This window comes from Diaporthe citri (assembly GCF_014595645.1).
Source record: "Diaporthe citri strain NFHF-8-4 chromosome Unknown scaffold_2, whole genome shotgun sequence".
In the NCBI taxonomy this organism is placed as follows: domain Eukaryota; kingdom Fungi; phylum Ascomycota; class Sordariomycetes; order Diaporthales; family Diaporthaceae; genus Diaporthe; species Diaporthe citri.
The window spans coordinates 6,730,703-6,748,955 of NW_025064847.1; the positions used below are offsets into that span (position 1 = coordinate 6,730,703).

Genomic DNA, 18,253 nt, shown 5'->3' on the forward strand with positions numbered 1-18,253 from the left:
TTTTGGGAGCAGAAGGGCATTGTGTACATCTTAGCTGATTGTGTTACAGGAAGCGCAAATATCGGTCTTCTCACCAATTTTCCGACCCGCGGCTTGCCCAAAGCCGCTCTAGTGCTGACCAAAGCCCGCCCCGACTGATCTTTCGGCCGAAGGGGTTTGCTTTCCGAGTGCTTATGCCCGAGGGTCATCAGTCAGAGGACAATTGCGTGAAGTTCACAACAAATCATCATTCAAAGTACATCCGGGCTATTGAACGTGCCAGTGAATCAGCATTCCCTTTCGGCCGGAACATGCATAGGTATACCGCGATGTCGTTATATATATCAGGCTTGAGCGTCTTGAAAAACAAGGCACGCCGAACTTCTTTCAGAACCTGCTCCTATCATCATGAAGCTTCGTTCGTCCGTGATATTTCTTATACCACTGTCAGCTTTCTTTGCTAGTAGATCACAATTCAGCTGAACTCTTGTCGACAACCCCAACCAAGACACGAACAAAACTCATCATTCCGACATGGCACGGCCAAGCTTGAAGGTTCTCATCAGCGGTGCAGGTATTGCCGGCAACGCACTCGCGTTCTGGCTGACCAGACTAGGTCACGATGTCACTGTCGTTGAGCGCTACCCTATCCTACGCACCTCAGGGCTGCAGCTCGACCTACGTGGCCCTGGCATCGAGGTGCTGAGACGGATGGGCCTCGAGCAGGCCTTTCGCGCCAAGTCTGCGCCCGAGGAAGGGATGCAGATTGTCGACTCCAAGGGCAGACAACGTGCCTACTTCCCAGCGTCAGAATCTGGTGGAAAAGACAAGCAGAGCCTCACCAGCGAGTTCGAGATCATGAGGGGTGACCTGTGTCGTCTCTTCCATGATGCGGCCACGAAGCCGGCCCGCAACAATGGGGCCAACTATAAGTTCAGCACGGCAATCGAGAGCTTCGAGCAGGACGATAACTCGGTAGAGGTTCGTTTTGAGAACGGCGAGACGGGCCGATACGACCTCCTAGTCGGGGCTGATGGTCAGTGGTCACGCACGCGGAGGATGATGCTTGGTCTGGAGGCTGGCAGTGACGGACTCCCGCACGCCGACGGACTACACCCGGTCGAAGGACTGTACTTTGCATACTTCACCCTGCGTCGACCTATCCAGGAGGATGAGAAATACATTGGGACCTCGTACCTTGCTCCCGGAAAGCGGGGCATCATGACACGGAGGCACAGCCCGTATGAAATGCAGGTGATGCTCTCGTGCAAGACCGATTCCAACCGTCTGAAGAATGCTCGGCGGGGAGATGTGGAGGAAGAGAAAAGGGCATTCGCAGAGATCTTCCAAGGAGCCGGATGGCAGTCCGAGGACCTGGTGGAGTCTATGAGGGATGCGGATGACTTCTATTGCGAGCGGCTGGGCCTTGTCAAGCTGCAGCCATGGTCCCAAGGCCGTGTCACACTCGTTGGAGACGCCGCATACTGCCCAACGGTCCTCACTGGCATGGGGACTACAAGTGCCGTGGTCGGTGCTTATATTCTGGCTGGCGAGATTGAAAAATCTTGTGGAACACCACGAGGAGCATCCCTATCGATGGCTCTCAAAGCTTACGAAACAAAGTTCCGGCCTTTCATGACCGGATTGCAAAAGGGTGTACTAGAAAACTCGTCACGCCAATGGGACATGCTAGGGTCAGCCTTCAGTGTTGCCGTCATAAACTGGGTTTTCAGTGTGGCCTCGTACTTCAGGCTGGGGGGCTGGATATTCGGCATTAATGAGACCGTGAAGGGATGGGAGCTTCCTCAGTACGAGGGGATGCTGCGTGACTAGGCATCCATGTATTGCTACACGAGATTTCACAACATGAAGTAAGAGAACGGATATTTGCACAGAAGAAAACGGATGGTACACAGAAACCTCTTCAATGATAGTCCCGCAGCTAACCAGAGCATAACACCCACACCCAATTTGCACACCTACACCTAATTCATATATCAACATTTATTTACAGGCTTGATTTATATGGTTGACTTTCACGGAATATATTTATACAAGTGTGCAAATTGAGTGTGTAATGAGCGTGTAAATCTGGTATGTGAATTGGGTGTGGGTGTACTGGTTGTCGGTGTAGTTGTGTAGGGTAGAAGTGCACTAGGCGTGTAATGTATCTGTATACCATCCGTTTCATTCTGTATGGATATCCGTTCTATAAAGTAAAGGGCGTTAGACCGATCTCAACTCACAATTATAGCGTTATCCATAATCTTGAGTATTACCTCCAGCTAACGTCTGCTTTAATGTCTGCAACAACGATCTGAAAATCAAGGGTCGAATCATTATCATCTTTACGAAGTAGACCTCTCATCTCCTCTGCGAATAAACTCCTTGAGAACATTCCACGTAATCCTCGCCACATTATTCTCATACTTATCCCAGCCCAGGGAACAATACCAGTTGATGCTTCCGACGCTGAAGACGCTGCCGCCACCGCAGGTCTCATACACAACCATGTCGCTGCGCACCTTGTCGCACGTCGTGCCAACCGTGTCGACCATCGGAAACATGACCTCCTCGTTGAAGACACCAAAGGAGTCGTCGTGCCCAGTACTTGTTGCTAAGAGGACCGTGTTGACTGGTGTCCCTAGGCGAAGATCCATCCTGTCAATCTCGTCTCCTGATGCTCCGCCGCCGAAGCCCTCGGTTCCAATGAGGAAGCCGTCAACGGAGTTTCCGCGTTCTTCCCCGGTCTCCGGTCTCAAGCCATCAAGAAGCCACGTCCAAGCCGAGCTGGAAGAGCTCGTGATATGATCCACGAATCGATAAGGTACACCGGGCCCAATACCGCAGGCGCAACTACCTATTCCAAACAAAGACTGCGGCGTCCGACCCCTACTCCTCCACAGTCCGCCCTGGGCTCCGTTCAACGAGTGGACTCGTTCGCCGGCGGGCAGCTCGGTAGAGCGGCATCCCTGGTCTCCTTTGCGAACCTCGAGGCGGTGTGGCCGATGAGAGTCCACCACCGAACACCAGTAAAATCCATTTCCACCAAGGTACATGAGATGCCCGCCGTTCCTTGCAAACGCAGCGTAGGCGTTGATGACCTCCAGAGTCGGATACTCAGGGTGAGACCCCGTCACCACGACCCTGTACCTCTCGAGAGCTTTCACACCGTACGTGTGGAGGTCATGATCCGTGAGGACGTCATATCCACCGCGGCCAAGCTTCTCTTCCAAGAAGCCGATCATCAGCTGGTCGGCACTAAACTCACGGGGCCGATTGAATGCCCAGTTGACGTAACGGGGACGGATATTGAGGATGGGTCGCTTCGCAGTGCTGAACACGCAGCCAGATCCATCGTTGTGGTCGTCATAGACGGAGCAACCTAAATCTGGACGCCGGACCATGTGGCGCCATAAGGGGTCCTTCTCAGCCTGTATCCCACCAGCAATACTGATACGAGATGCTCGGTTCTGGTCGTACATGCGCTCATTTGCGTAGGCAAGGTACGTGAACGTGGACAGCACGATTGCTGCTTTTGGGCCAGAACTGTCCGTGGGGACGTCGAGTGCTGCAGGACGGACAAAAAATATGATGTGGTCTGATATCTGCTCAGAATGGTCGATTGACTGCACGACCACTGCATATGCTCCCGAAACTGCGTCCCTGGGAACTTCGAAGCTGAAGTCGGTTTCCCATCCGGCGTCGTCGAGATCGTCGTCGTGGAAGTGGATCGCGCCGTAGCCGTATCGAGCTTTGGTCCAGTCTGGCTCCGAGCCGTCCCAGCTGTAACCCTTGACGGCTCTCGTAGGGGAATTGACCAAATCACCGTGATTTGCATTGCCTGAAGTGTCTACGATCCGGTCGCTAGACATGTCCAAGGCAAAGTCGAACTTAGCCCAAGTCTTGTATGCAAGTCCATCGCGGGTAGTATCTATTCTCGGAGAGTCTAGGCGACCGTTGAACATGTTGGTCGCAAGGGTTGCCGATGTTTTCGCGTCGAAGAAGAAGCCGGCAGCCATCGTCAAAGGCTTTCTCCCGTCGAGTTGGACGGGCGAACTCATCCTGTAAGAGTAGTGAGAGGGACCAGGGGCCGTCTCCGTAAGTCTTTCCAAATGCGTAACATCAATACTTAAGTTGTCACTCAAGACAGAAACATGAAGCTCAGCCCATTTCCAGCGTCTCAAGCGGATTTCGGTGTCACCTTGCTCGACCGAGGTTCCAGTTCCGACATAGAAGCCGATAGTACCAGAGGCGCTGAGGTAGATGGCAACACCCGAAGAATTTTCAACATCCAGGGTCGATATCAATACTTGTTGGTGACTCGCTTCCGGTAACCATGGCTGAACGTAGCAGCTGAGGCGCAGACCGATGATATGCTTACGCAAGTATCGTTCCCAAGATCTGACCACAGCGAAAGATCCGCAGACGGCTTTCTTGTAAGACCCTGAGATGGCTGCAGAATCAGGAGGCGGGCTGATCACCGTCTCATACTTGACGTCTGGAGCCTTAGGATGCTCGAAACCCTGAATCACTCTTGCGAGGGACCACGTGAATCTCGGCACGGTACTGGAGACCTGCTAAATTCAGCATTCACGTGCCTCCCGTCCCAACCAAAAGTCTCAACGACACGCCTCCGAAGCAGTGACTAACTTTGACTGAGACCCTCTGGCCAGGCGATGCGATCCAAGGATCTGCGTAGCCGATGATTTCGCCTTCGTCCTGAGACGTGAGATCCATGTGCGCTTGGTCCGCCATGATGGGTATCAAAATTCAGATTGAAGCAGTCATGAAGGTATCAGTTCTTAAACAAGAGAGGCAGCAGCCACACAGGTTGGGTAATGCAGAAAGCCTTTGTGTTTTCACTTTTGGGCCATGATTGAGTCGTCTAATTCGATCTCAACCGAACAACGATTGCCAGTCTCCGTCGAGGCAGAGGCTGGGAAACTGCCGTCTTACATTCTGCCTTAAGAGCGGAGAATACGTTCTCCGATTGTGACGATGGAACTCTGAGCTTACGGACACGTCAGCTCGCAGAAGTTTGTGTTGCCGAACGTGAAAAAGTCCTTGGCGTGGCTGGGATTCTTGGAGAGGAAGTAACTGAAAGGTTTATAGTAGTAGCACGTATTAAATCGCTTAGGTAGTGAAACCCTGGGGCCCCAGTCCCTGCCCCGTATGCGAGTGCACAAACCGGTGCAGTAACAGAGAAAAGCGGTCTCATCTGCCGTCGACTGCTATCCCTCCACCCTGGCGTGCTCTGACAGCGAAAAAAGAAGAAAGGCAAAGAGAGAAAAAAAGAAACCCGTGGATGTCGTCTACGCCATATTCTTCCCACCGCCCATCTCCTAGTTTCATCTTCTGTGAGATAATCTACTGCGGCGCAATGTCCTATGCGACAACCTTGAATGAGACAATCTCCAGTAGGATGACTTCCAGTAGGATGATCTCCCCTGGATTGACTTCCTTTAGGCGAGAACACTCATGTCAGTTCCTATATAACCCGGCCCAGACCAGCCCACACATACATGCGCCTCGTCGGCCTGCATCTCGTTGTGCAACTCCAAGTGGCCCGCCAGAGCATGCGCACCGTACAGTTTATGTTTTGCTGGGCCCTGGTCACATCTGTCCAAACAGCGCCCGTCTTTCTTTGGGCAGCAGCACCATTCATAATCGATTGCATCGACCTCTATGAAGGTCAATTTGCCAGCGCGAGACGTCTGGCGTTCGCAGTCTTCGGATTGGTATTTGCGAGTCAGCCTGTAGTCAATGAACCAGAAGGTCATGAGCCCATGTATCTCGTCGACTTTGCTGAAGCCGCCAGTGATGCCCGTGAAAGGGCCGCGGTCTTTTTGATGATCAAAAGTCTCCCATGCTGGGTTGTATTCCACCGCAACATTCGTAATGCACGATGAATACCAGGGCCACTCATTTCCATGCCACCTGAACAAGGGGAAGTCTTGAATGAGTTGCCAGTGATGTCTGCTATCCCATGAGATGCTGGAGTTATCAGGCAGTCGAAGGCAGAGCAGGTCTTTTGAAGGGCGGACAGTCAGGTATTGGCGCTCGCCGTTGTCGCGTATGAACTCCATATTTATCAAGGCCGTAGGTTTATCGCACATTTCTTGCACTGTGCTCCAGTCAACTGGCATGCGTTTAGAAACCTGTGGACTGGTCTTGAATGGCCGGAAGTATCGCAACATCCTCTCCCGGGACTCATGGCAGGTTGTCCACAGGCCCGAATCTGTTAGATAGGCAGAGAGATTACCATCTGTCCACGAGAGCTGGTCACTTCCTCGACGCCGTGGAGCTGCGAAGCCGATAGAGAATCCCGGGACGCAAGAGGCTCTTGTGGCATGGACCTTCTTGGCTGGATTGACAACGGATGGTGGGTCGTCTTGGGGATCGTAGATAGTGAAGAAGTGGACGGATGGGTCATCATCGCGGATCGCCATGTCCCAAATACAATCTCGCAGCTCTTTCGGAAGGCCACCAAAAGGATGAAATTGTGCCATTTTCGCCAACAGTATTGAATGGGGTATGTATGCGATGCGGATAAGATCAATGCGCTGCGCAATCGAGTCGAGTCAATTAGCATAGAGGCACAGTTGATGTTGTGGTTTTGGGGGGCTTCTGCACGGGAAACTTTGGCTTTCAGTCTTCTTGTGTATGTCTGGTGGAAGTTCTCTTTAAGCCACCTTTCGTTTGAATTTTGTATAATTCTCGCCAAAATGTCTTGGTTTGTTGATTTATACCCGCAGACCGCTGTGTAAGGCTCACGGTTGGATCCTCTTGATATTACCAACCATTGTCGAGCTAAGCTACTAGCCTTGTAACTAGGTCTACTGGAGCCCGTGATAATGTGTTGCTTCTTGCTCCTTTTCCATCAGGCATGACTGAAGATATTTGGATCGATGAGTATTTGAACGCGATACCTAGGTAAAAGCTGTTGAAAGAAACACGCACGCAAATGTGCTCGAGATTTCCAAGTCGACTCCTGTTTCCATGACTCATCAGTCTTTCTTCGTGGAAATCCACTTGTAACTGGTCATTCGCCTCCCCAGGCTCGGCGCTCCAGACCACTTGCACACCAAACCCCTATATACTGGCCTTCCTTCTGTGAGACTTTTCATACCAACCTCCGTGGTTTTGGATGTGTCTTCTGAAAGTCTGTTGTTCATCAGTCCGTCACTCGCTCGAAATACACATCGAAATACCAGGGAGGGACAGTTGTTTAGTCCACACTGCAGATGTGTGAAACGGCTGGGTAAGAATCAGTCTTGACCTCTCACGAGATATCTTCTCAAAGAACAGCCTCTCATAGGATAACCTGCCGTAGGACAACCTCTTATTCGAAACTGCAGGACAATCTCCTCTCTCCTACGATGGCCTGTGAGATGATCTCCTGTGGGGTAATCTTCTGTGGGACAAGCCGTTATTGGATAGTCTCCCATGGGATATTCAGATATGGAATCATCAGTCATGAAAAACCATCTTTATTAACAATAGTTACATTCCCTCGATGGCTTCGGGATCTACTTGCCATGCGACAGTTGCATTTGACCTAACTAGCTTGTCTGAGACACTCTCTACCTGAAAAAGGCCTCTTGAACGGCATCCTAGGTCGTCCCGCTGTTGACACACGCGTTGGGTTGGAGTCTTAAGGGACGGCTACAAAATTTGTAAATGGCCGCCGGTTGGTGGCCATGGACCTCGTATTATTTCTGCTGCACCTCGGTCGTCTGGTACACTGGTTGTTCATGTAGTGTCAGAGGCCTCGTGGGACTCGCAAACCTTAGAACTTTTCAGAAATGATCGGATAATACCAACACTGCTGCTTACATTTACATTTACAACAATTCGGTTCTATCAGCGATGGATTACTGTGTGCTCTTTGGTTTCATTTCGAATGGTGTGGCTCCATGGTACTAGACATCCTAATATCGTGACGATTGGGAATGGGTTGCAGCGGGTTGGGATAAATTCCCCTCCTTCAAAAGGTCTCGACAATGGAGATGTCAAAGAGCTGGTGCAATCGTTAACTTTCAGGTCTACTTCGCTACTTTATTCAAGCGTCACGTTCAGGCCTCATAACTTTGTGTCCTTGGCCGATTACAAGTGTGATGGTAGCAAATCCTCCACGGCGTGCAAAGGTGGAAACGCGTGCTTGACGCTGACGTGATCCAGAAGAAATGATGTTCTCCGCCTTTCAATGTCCCCTCATTCCAAATTGGTTGTTCTTATCAAGCTAATAAGTGGATGCCAAACGCAATGCGTGGCGGTCGGGTTCGATTGTAAGACGGCGCATCTATTCTCCATAAGGCTAGCTAGTTTCGCTCATTCCAGTGGTGCAATTTGACGAGGAAGGAATTAGACTACCCGTTGGAAGTTTTGCAGACGAGTCAGTTCTGACCTTCATGCTTCATCTCCGAGCCCTCAAAAGACCTTGAAATTTCGCTTCACTTGAGAACATAATTCCCTAGAACACAGATTGGTCGGAGATCCAGATAGCTGGATGAGGAGCGAAAGAGTTTGTGCACCCAACACACGTCATAGTAAGATTACACTAGTATCGTTCTGACGTTTCACGGTCACAGTTGGCAAGCATTTAGACCCGTGGATGACAATCGCACCTGATCAAATCCAAGTTGCCTTTCAAAGCTTGTAGTCTAGTGCTCGAGGTATCGAGACGACGATTTTCCGACTGCCTTAGAGCCAGACACAGTGCTTTCGAGCACACCAAAATCACACTGAACACCACCTCAAGGCTGTTTGGGATTCTTGGGCACTGATAAGGATTCGGGCGCCCACGCAATGGATCCCTCGACACTGTGCGGTGACAACTCGTTCGGTCCAGGAGTCAAATCTGCTGACTGTCGCGGCGGCTTCGACTTCACAGGTACGTATGAATTCCGGAGATGAGAGCTCAATGATTAATTCTATCCTCTAGTTACCTTTGAAGAAGCCATACTGGCCATCCTGCCCACCGCCTGCTTCATCATCATAACCCCGTTCCGTACACTGCATTTGTTTCGAGGCAGGCTTCGGGTCAGAAAGAATGCCCTTCACCTTCTTAAACTGGTACGTAGCCCGGATGATATGTCCATCCTGACGAGGTGGCAATCTAAAAGTTACTAGGGCGCCATCATCGCCTTCATTGCCCTGCAAGTCGCCATCTTGGTATTGACGACAGCCAAACCTGAGTCCCGAAACCGCATCTCACTGGCATCGGCCGTGCTCTCTGTACTCGAAGCCTTGATTCTCGCCGCCTTGTCTCACTTCGAACACGCTCGATCTGTTCGGCCATCTTTCATCATCAATATTTACCTCATCGCAACAGCGATGTTCGATGCAGCCCGGGTCAGGACACACTGGCTCAAGAGTGAGGGCGACGGTCATGCACTTGCAGCCGTAATGACTGCTTCCCTAGCCGTCAAGGTTGTGATGCTGCTGCTTGAGGCTAGGGAAAAACGGTCTCTGCTCCTTGGCCTATACAGCCGTTTCTCGGTAGAGAGCACAAGTGGCTTGATCAGTCGAAGCTCCTTTTGGTGGCTAAACTCACTCTTGATCTCAGGTCACAGGACAGTGCTCTCTGTGGCTGATTTGCCAGCCATCCATGAGAAACTCGATTCGGAAAGCCTGGGACAACAACTGCAGTCCGCTTGGGACAGATGTAAGCTGAAGCCGTAACTCTCAACGTTAAGAAAACCACGTTGCTTACACCATCACAGGCAATCAGAGCAAAAAGCACGCTTTAGCACGTGCTTGCGTGTGGGCTTTGCGGTGGGAGATTCTCGTGATCTACGTCCCGAAGCTCTGCTATGCTGCGCTCAATATCAGCCAGGTGTATCTCATCCAGAATGCTGTCACGTACGTTCAAGGAGCCGAGCCCATCAACAAAGGGTATGGCTTAATAGGTGCCTTTGCTATAGTGTACACTGGGTTTGCGGTAAGGAGTAGAGGACGCCGCCTCTTGAGACCTCTTCGATGGGTAGATAGAAGATGGTGTTAACGACTGACAGATAATGATGGGATGGTCATCCCATCTCTCGTATCGTCTTATGGCAATGATCCGTGGCCAGCTTACAATCATCATCTACACCAAGATGTTGAAACTCCCAACAAGCAATGCCGACGAGTCAGCGGCAATGAGTCTGGTGGGAACTGACGTACAAAGGATCGCTGAGACATTTTGGCAACTTCTCATAGAAGTCGTGCCCAGCGTACTGCAGCTGGCAATCGCCGTCTACCTTCTTTACGACCAATTCGGCGCGGTTTGCGTGGCACCTGTACTGATCACTGTCATCTGCACGGGTCTGTCAGTACTCTCTGCTAAAGCCATCACCTCAAGGCAAAGAGCATGGCTGGAGGCCGTGCAGAAACGAATCAATTACACATCAGAGATCTTAGGGTCTATGAAGAGTGTTAAGATCCTCGGTCTCACTGGCCAGCAGACTGCGAATATCCAGCAGTTTCGCAAAACTGAAATTGCTGCCTCGAAGAAGTACAGAAAGGTTCAGAGTTTGAACATATCATTAGGTGTGCATACACCCTAAACCTTTCTGACTGTTTCTGCGACTAACCACCACACAGTCAATCTCCCAGCGACCTTCAATTCATTCGTCATTTTCGCAGCGTATGCGATACTAGCACAGCTGCAAGGACAAAGTGGGCTGTCAGTGTCTCAAGCAATCACATCTCTGGCGGCCCTCAACCTTCTGTCGGCGCCGCTTGGCACCCTCCTATACTCGATACCGCAAGGCTGGGCTGCTCTTGGTTGTTTCACGAGGATCCAAGAATTCTTGATTCTTCCTTCGCGGACGGAAAAGCGCGGTCTACCTTCTAGTATCGGTACCAATGCGGGTGAGGCCGAAGGACAAGGCTGGACCGAGCTTCAACCTATTAGAGGACCTGCTGTGGATGTTATCAGCATCAGTCCGGGCTGTTTTGGATGGTCGGATTCAGACTCGCAAGTCGTCGAGGTGAAAGCTCCCCTGCACATCCGTCCAGGGCTCACCATTCTTGTTGGCCCAGTCGGATGCGGCAAGTCGACGCTGTTGAAGGGATTGCTCGGCGAGACACCACGAAGCTCTTGCCAGATCAGCATGCCGTCTTCAGAAATCGCCTATGGGGACCAGTCCGCCTGGATCATGAACGGTTCTATCCTAGACAACATCACGGCGGGAGTGGGGTCTGAATTTGACGCCGAGTGGTACAAGACAGTTTGTCACGCGTGCGCACTCGACATCGACTTCCGCCAGATGCCGGACGGCGATTCCACCGTGGTGGGAAGCAAGGGTGTGAAGATGAGTGGCGGTCAAAGGCAACGGATCTCACTGGCACGAGCATTGTACTCGAGAGCGAAGCTGTTCATATTTGACGACGTGCTGGCTGGCCTGGACTCTGTGACCGAGGATTTGGTGTTCAAGCGCGTTTTCGGCCGCGAGGGTCTCCTGCGTGGGCTCGGCGCCACAGTTGTTGTTCTTGCCACGCATTCAGTAAAACATTTGCCCCAGGCCGATCTCATACTTGTTCTTGAACAGGATGGAACACTCGTCCAACAAGGCAGCTTTTCCGAGCTCAATGCGACTGGGCGCTACGTCCAGGATATGAAGCTCAGGCTAGGCGAGGAGACCTCTAGCCACGACGAGGACGGCGCCGAAACCCAAGAAGCTAGTGAGAGTCGTCGAGCCCATGTGCCACCCACCATGGCCGTCGCCGACGAGAGCCGGAAGACGGGTGACTGGATGATCTACAAGTACTACGCGCGAGCCTTAGGGCCGCTGGGGCTGGTCTTGTTCGTCGGCCTCGTCGCTGGAGAATCAGTCTTCAGAGCAATGAGCAGTGAGTAACTTCAGTCCATGAAGTAGAATTGAACCCTGACTGTTACAGATGTCTGGCTGAACTGGTGGGCAAATAACAACGAGAACGGGGGCGCACCAAACCTCGGGTACTGGCTCGGCATATTTGGTTTCATGAACTTCATGAGTGGGCTCTTAATGGTTGGAGCAGTGGCGTGAGTATAATCTGGATGCCGCCATCTATGTGATCCGATGGGGATGCTGAAAATCTCCAGGTTCCTCTGGATCGTCATGATTCCACGATCCGGAAAGAATCTACACCAATCAATTTTGGATGCTGTTATGCGGTTAGTGTTCCAATGTCCGCCGAGACTTCAATACGAGCTGACAGAATTAATGCCAGCGCCCCTCTGTCCTTCTTTTCGGAAACAGAGACCGGAGTATTGGTCAACAGGTAAATGCGCTCTCACGTCACAGGTTAGAGTCCACATCCATATTAACGACTTCATAGATTCAGCCAGGACCTTCGATATGCCGACATGTCTCTTCCAGGGTCACTCATTAACATAGCATTCCGTATGTCCTTCTGTGGCTACGACTCTGAATGACTACCTCTGACTATTTTCTTACAGAACTTGGATCCTGCCTGGTAACAATGGCGTTGTCAGCTACAGCAGTGGGCTATTTTGCCGCCATATTGCCAGTGGTTGTAGCAGCGCTCTACTTTATCCAGAACTTCTACCTTCGCACCTCCCGACAGCTGAGGCTCCTAGAGTATGCATCTTTCTCCTGCCATCCGCTTGCAGCGATAAGATACTGAAGCTCACTCTGCGCACAGGCTTGAAGCAAATGCTCCGGTGTTCACGCATTTCATCGAGTCTCTCTCTGGGCTGATCACCCATCCGCTCCTATTCTTGGACCGGCACGTACACATCCAAGTGTGTCCACCTACTGGACGCAAGCCAGAGACCCTATTACCTCCTCCTCTGCGTACAGCGGTGGTTGGTACTAGTCCTTGACCTTGTGGTCGCCGGCCTAGCGGTGATCATCGTCGGCATGGCTGTCGGCTTGCGCTCGCGTATCAACCCCGGATTCCTGGGTCTGGCTTTGGTTAATATGATGAGCTTGTCACATGCACTGACGAACCTGGTGCAGTACTGGACGAATCTGGAGACTTCATTAGGGGCAATTGCTCGGATCAAGGACTTTGCTGAGAACACGCCCATCGAAGGGATACCGGGCAAGTCATCTGGCCATTTGGATGCTGCGTGGCCGAAGAGTGGTGCTCTGAGCTTCGAGGGAGTGTCGGCCAGCTATGGGTTTGTTGCAATCCGTTCCTTTGTTGCATCTTTCCCTAGAGATTACATTTACTCATGATCATCTTCCTTTAGTAGGAACATGTCCCCAGTCCTTGATGATATCACGTTCTCGGTTCAGGGAGGCCAGAAATTTGGTATAGTTGGCCGGACGGGAAGGTGGGTTTTTCTTTCTGTATCTTGTAATTTGACTTCATGGTTCTGACTGGTGTGATACCAACAGCGGAAAGAGCTCAACGGCGCTCGCAATACTTGGGCTCATCAACATTGTATCCGGCCGAATCATGCTCGATGGCGTGGACATGGCTACCGTCCCTGGACCAACGATCCGGGAACGACTTGTCTGTCTGACCCAGGACCCTTTCCTGTTTCCCGGATCAGTGAGAAGCAACCTGGACCCACTTGGAGCCTTCCCTGACGAGATTATCGCCTCTGCACTGCGGAGAGTCGGTTTATGGGATGCTTTGTTGAACAAGACAAGCCGGGCCTCTACGGACGTGTCAGTCATCCTTGACACGATGGTGGACACCGACACGTTCTCTCACGGCCAAAGACAACTTTTCTGTCTTGCAAGGGCTGTGCTGAAGCCGGGGAAATTGCTGATACTAGATGAGCCCACTAGCAGGTAGGTCGGATGGCCCGAATCTTGTCGAGGGTTGGTTGCTGACGATGTGCAGTGTTGACGCCGAAACGGACGCCAAGATGCAACGGCTCATTCGCTCCGAATTCCAAGACTACACCATCATCATGATCGCGCACAGGCTATCGAGCCTCGTTGACTTTGACCGGGTGGCTGTCCTCGACGGAGGCAAGCTGGTGGAGTTTGGAAGCCCTGCAGAGTTGCTAAGGAAAGGATCCGGCCATTTTGCGAGGCTTTGTGGCAAATACATGAGGTCTAGCCGACAGTAGCTCAGAAGTGTGGGCGACAAGCCATTGTTGACGGAGGAATTGATTTGGACGCGATCCAAGACACCCTGGCACATTCACTCCTCCGTATTCACAGGAGGTTGTCCCACAGGATATGGAAGACTGTTCCACGGCAGATGATCCCGTCACCAATCTTTCATTTGCATGTGCCTTCACCCGGCTCAACTTTGAGGGAGCAGATGGAGCTCTAGCCCACCCATAGTTATCTCTAACACACAGACCTCATCCAGCCCGCATGACTTGGCGCATTTCTAAATGCAGACTCCCCATTAAATTTTAATGGGAAGTTTGCTAAGGCTTATATAACTATGGCTGGGAAGGTAAGGAACGTTATATAAGCAGAGAAGGTTTATAATTAAATTATAATTATAATTATAATTAAGGTATAATAATTATTTAATAAAATTAAAATTTACTTATATTATTATAAAAATATATTATTATTAAATATTAATATATATTTTAAAATTTATAAAATTAAGTTATTATTTTAATATTATTTATATTATACCTTAATTATTATATTATTAATAATAATAGTTAATTTTTATTTAAAATATATAAGCTTTATAAACCCTTTAATAACTTATTAATATTTAGCAATTTTTTTTATATTTAATAACTTATATATTAATATCTTTAAATTATCTTTTTTTTTTTAAATTTATTAAACTTTATAAATATAAGTTAAGTAATATAATATAATTATAAAAGTTTTTAAATTAATATAAAGAATATTATATAATTAAATTTTAAGCTAAAGATTATTTATAAAGAAAGTTTATTTAAAAGCTTTTATTATAATAATTAAAGTCTTAATAATAAGGAAGATATAAAGATTATATTAAAAAATATTATTTTTAAAATTTTAGCATTTTAAAAAAGGCTTTATAAATTTATAAATAAAAATATTAAAGATAATAAAGTTTATAATCTTTAAGCATTTCTTATTAAATAATTAAAAAATCCTTATTATATATTTATTATTATAAATGCTTTAAGATATTTTATTATTTATAAAGCTTTTTAATTATTTAAAGTTATTATTTATAATTTAAATAAAAATAAGAAAAATACTTCTTTTATTATAACTTTATATAAGGAAATAATAAGCCTTTTAAAAAAAAGATTATTCTTAACTTTTAGCTTATTTAATAAAGATAATAAACTTTTAAGTATATTAAATAATTTAAAAGTAATTTTAAAATTAATTATTAAAGCTAAATATATATAATATAATATTAATTATATATAAATTATTATAAAATAAAAAATATTAAACTTATTTATACTTCTTTTATAACTTTTTTAAAATAAATATATAAATTATAAAAAGATCCTTAGTTTTTTTATTAATAAAAAAAAAAGTTATAAATTTACTTTATAATATTATATTTTTTATATAAATTTATATATAAATAAAACTCTTTTCTTTAAAAGCTTTTTAAGTTATACTTATTTTCTAATAATATATATATTTATATAATTAATATACTTATTAATATATTTATATATATAATTTATAATATTTAAAGCTATAATTAATAAGTATAAATATAAGCATTTATTCTTTATATAATATATTAAAAACATTATAATCTTAGCTTAATTAAGAAATAAGAATTATATATTCTTAATTAAGCATAAACTCTTTATTTTAATTAAATAAAAAGTTTATATTTAAAATAAATAATTAATTTAAGATTTTATAATTAATATTTATAAATATAAGCATTTATTTATTATATTAAATCTTAAATAAGCTATTAAATTATATATAAGTAATTACTACTTAAGATTTTTATTAATATATATATAATTTAAAGATAGTAATTTAATATAATAATTTTAATTTCTTAAATAAAGTTTAGGATTATATTAATAGGAAGTATAATTAATTTATAAATTTTATAATTATAATATGCTTTAAAATATTTAGCTAAAAAAATAAATATATTTAATAAATAAATTTTAACTTAAAGCAATAATTTACTATATAAATAATTTAAAAATACCTTTTCTTATAATAAAAAAGTCTTAATAAGGTATTTAAATAACTTTTCTTATATTATATATATTAACTATTTACTTATAATAATAAAAACCTAAATTTATTATTACTTAATATTAAATGCATTAAAATAAAATTTTTTAAAACTCTCTTTCTTTAAATTAATATTATATATAAAGATAAGGGCAAGATTTTTAATATTTATAATATATATAATAAGCTTTTTAAAAAGCGTTTATATTTAAATAAGGACTTTTATAAAATATATATTATCTTAATATATAATAATTATAAAATTATTAGCTATATTTAATGCATTAAATATAATTAATAAAAATTTTAAAATATTTATAAGATTTAAAGGTAAATAAAAGCTTTCTTTATTAGCTTTTATATTAAGTTAAATTATATTAAGCTTTTCTTTTATAATTATTATAATATTAAAAATTTAAAAATAAAGTTCTTTGTTATTATTTTATATAATATATTATTATTTATATAAATTAAATTTATTAATAAGAAGGATATTAAGTATTATAAGGTTATGTTATTATTTTATTATAATCTTAATATTTAGCTTATTACCTTTATAATTAATACTTTAATTTAATATAAACTATTAATAATTAAAGCTAGCAAAGCTAATACTTAATAATTTTATAATATAATAAAGTAAATTTTTAATAAGGTATTTAATAATATTTTAAATAATATTTATTAATTAATTTTTAGCTATAAAGGCTAAATAAATAAATATAAAAATAAAAAAGCAATTAATATTAAGTTTTAAAATTAATATTATTATATAATAAGCATTAAAATGCTACTTATTTTTAATAAGGTTATTTAATATAGTAATTATAATTTAATTTATAATATTATTATGTAGCTTTTAGCCTTTTTTTAAGGCGGGAAGTTATATAATTATAAACTTAAAATGCTTAATATAGTATAAATTTTAATTAAAAAGATAACCCTTAATATAAAAGTTTATAATAATATTCTTAAAGCTAAGCTTATTAAATGCATTATTATTAAATATAGCTTTAAGCTTATTAATTAAGCTAATAAATATATTAATGGTTTTTATATTATAAATATTAAATATAATAAAAACTTTACTTATAATATTTAATTAATATTTTCTTAGCTTGCTTAATGCAAATTATAAATATTAACTATATATAAAATTATTAAGAAGTCCTTTAATACTTATTTAAAGGGGATATATATATTTAAAGATCCTAAGGATAATATTCTTTAATTTAAATAAAAGTTATATATTAATAAAGTTATAAGGCAATAATTAAAGCAATAGGGCTTTAATTTTCTTAACTTAATAATAAAAGAATAAAATATATTAGTTAATAAGTTAAATTAATAAAATAAAATATTCTTAAAGCTAAAGGAAGGTGCTATTTAAGTAAGAATTTTTTTTATTAATAAGGAAAATATTAATAATGAAAACTTTCTAATTATCTTAAGTAATAGTAATTATTTATATTATATAAAGGCTAATAATATATAAAATATTAATTTAAGTAACTTAATATAAAATAATTAATAGCTATATAGCATACTTATAAATTTTAATATTTATCTTTATTTTATAATAATAAGTATCTTTTATAATAAGGAATTTATTAATTTTAATAATAATTAAAGAAAGTTACTTTATTTTAATAAATTCCTTATTAAAATTAAGTAAAGAGTTTGCTAAAATAAAGTAACTTCCCTTAATTATTATTAAATACCTTTAAGTATCTTTATTATTATATTATAAAGTAATAAAAGTAATAAGCACTTACTTATAAAGCACCCTTTTCTTTATAAAAATAAGAATAAGAAGAAAGAAAATAATAAAAATAAAAAGAAGGATTGCAAGCTTTAGGTCTTATTTTAGCTTTATAAGTACTTAATAAATAAACTTAATCTCTTTTAAGGGAGAATAAAAAGAAGGATAATAAAAATAAAAAGGAAGACTATTAAAAGGAAAAGAATTACTAAGAGTATTATATTAAAAGTATAAATTAATAAGTATAAAATATAAAAAAAAAGATTATAAAAAAAAGAATTATAAAAGAAAGAATTTAAGTATATATACTTAAAATATTAACGCTTCTTATTGCTATTTTAAAATACTTTAAGAAGAAAAAGAATTATAAAAAAGGGGAAATAAGTATATATATATAAAAAGAAGGTATATAAAAGTATTAAAAATA

The 18,253-nt window shown here is 43.0% G+C and overlaps 4 protein-coding genes across 4 annotated transcripts; 2 read left to right on the forward strand and 2 right to left on the reverse strand.

The window, feature by feature from the left end:
• Window positions 1-513: 513 nt before the first annotated feature.
• Window positions 514-1,812, forward strand: INS49_007375 (uncharacterized protein; the record flags this gene model as incomplete). The annotated part of the gene is made up of 1 exon (XM_043168140.1): window positions 514-1,812. The coding sequence occupies one exon, from the start codon at window positions 514-516 to the stop codon at window positions 1,810-1,812; it is 1,299 nt and encodes a 432-aa protein (XP_043029284.1).
• A 515-nt stretch (window positions 1,813-2,327) lies between these two features.
• INS49_007376 (uncharacterized protein) lies at window positions 2,328-4,737 on the reverse strand (the record flags this gene model as incomplete). The annotated part of the gene is made up of 2 exons (XM_043168141.1): window positions 2,328-4,556; window positions 4,633-4,737. 2 exons carry the CDS (start codon window positions 4,735-4,737, stop codon window positions 2,328-2,330), a joined length of 2,334 nt encoding a protein of 777 aa, XP_043029285.1.
• Window positions 4,738-5,367: 630 nt separating this feature from the next.
• INS49_007377 (uncharacterized protein) lies at window positions 5,368-6,491 on the reverse strand (the record flags this gene model as incomplete). The annotated part of the gene is made up of 2 exons (XM_043168142.1): window positions 5,368-5,442; window positions 5,505-6,491. 2 exons carry the CDS (start codon window positions 6,489-6,491, stop codon window positions 5,368-5,370), a joined length of 1,062 nt encoding a protein of 353 aa, XP_043029286.1.
• A 2,299-nt stretch (window positions 6,492-8,790) lies between these two features.
• INS49_007378 (uncharacterized protein) lies at window positions 8,791-14,002 on the forward strand (the record flags this gene model as incomplete). The annotated part of the gene is made up of 17 exons (XM_043168143.1): window positions 8,791-8,875; window positions 8,927-9,057; window positions 9,115-9,408; window positions 9,634-9,649; window positions 9,708-9,879; window positions 10,154-10,515; window positions 10,570-11,820; window positions 11,869-11,992; window positions 12,053-12,124; window positions 12,181-12,231; window positions 12,289-12,353; window positions 12,410-12,551; window positions 12,616-12,715; window positions 12,774-13,096; window positions 13,172-13,252; window positions 13,317-13,718; window positions 13,771-14,002. The coding sequence occupies 17 exons, from the start codon at window positions 8,791-8,793 to the stop codon at window positions 14,000-14,002; spliced, it is 3,903 nt and encodes a 1,300-aa protein (XP_043029287.1).
• Between the last annotated feature and the right edge of the window lie 4,251 nt (window positions 14,003-18,253).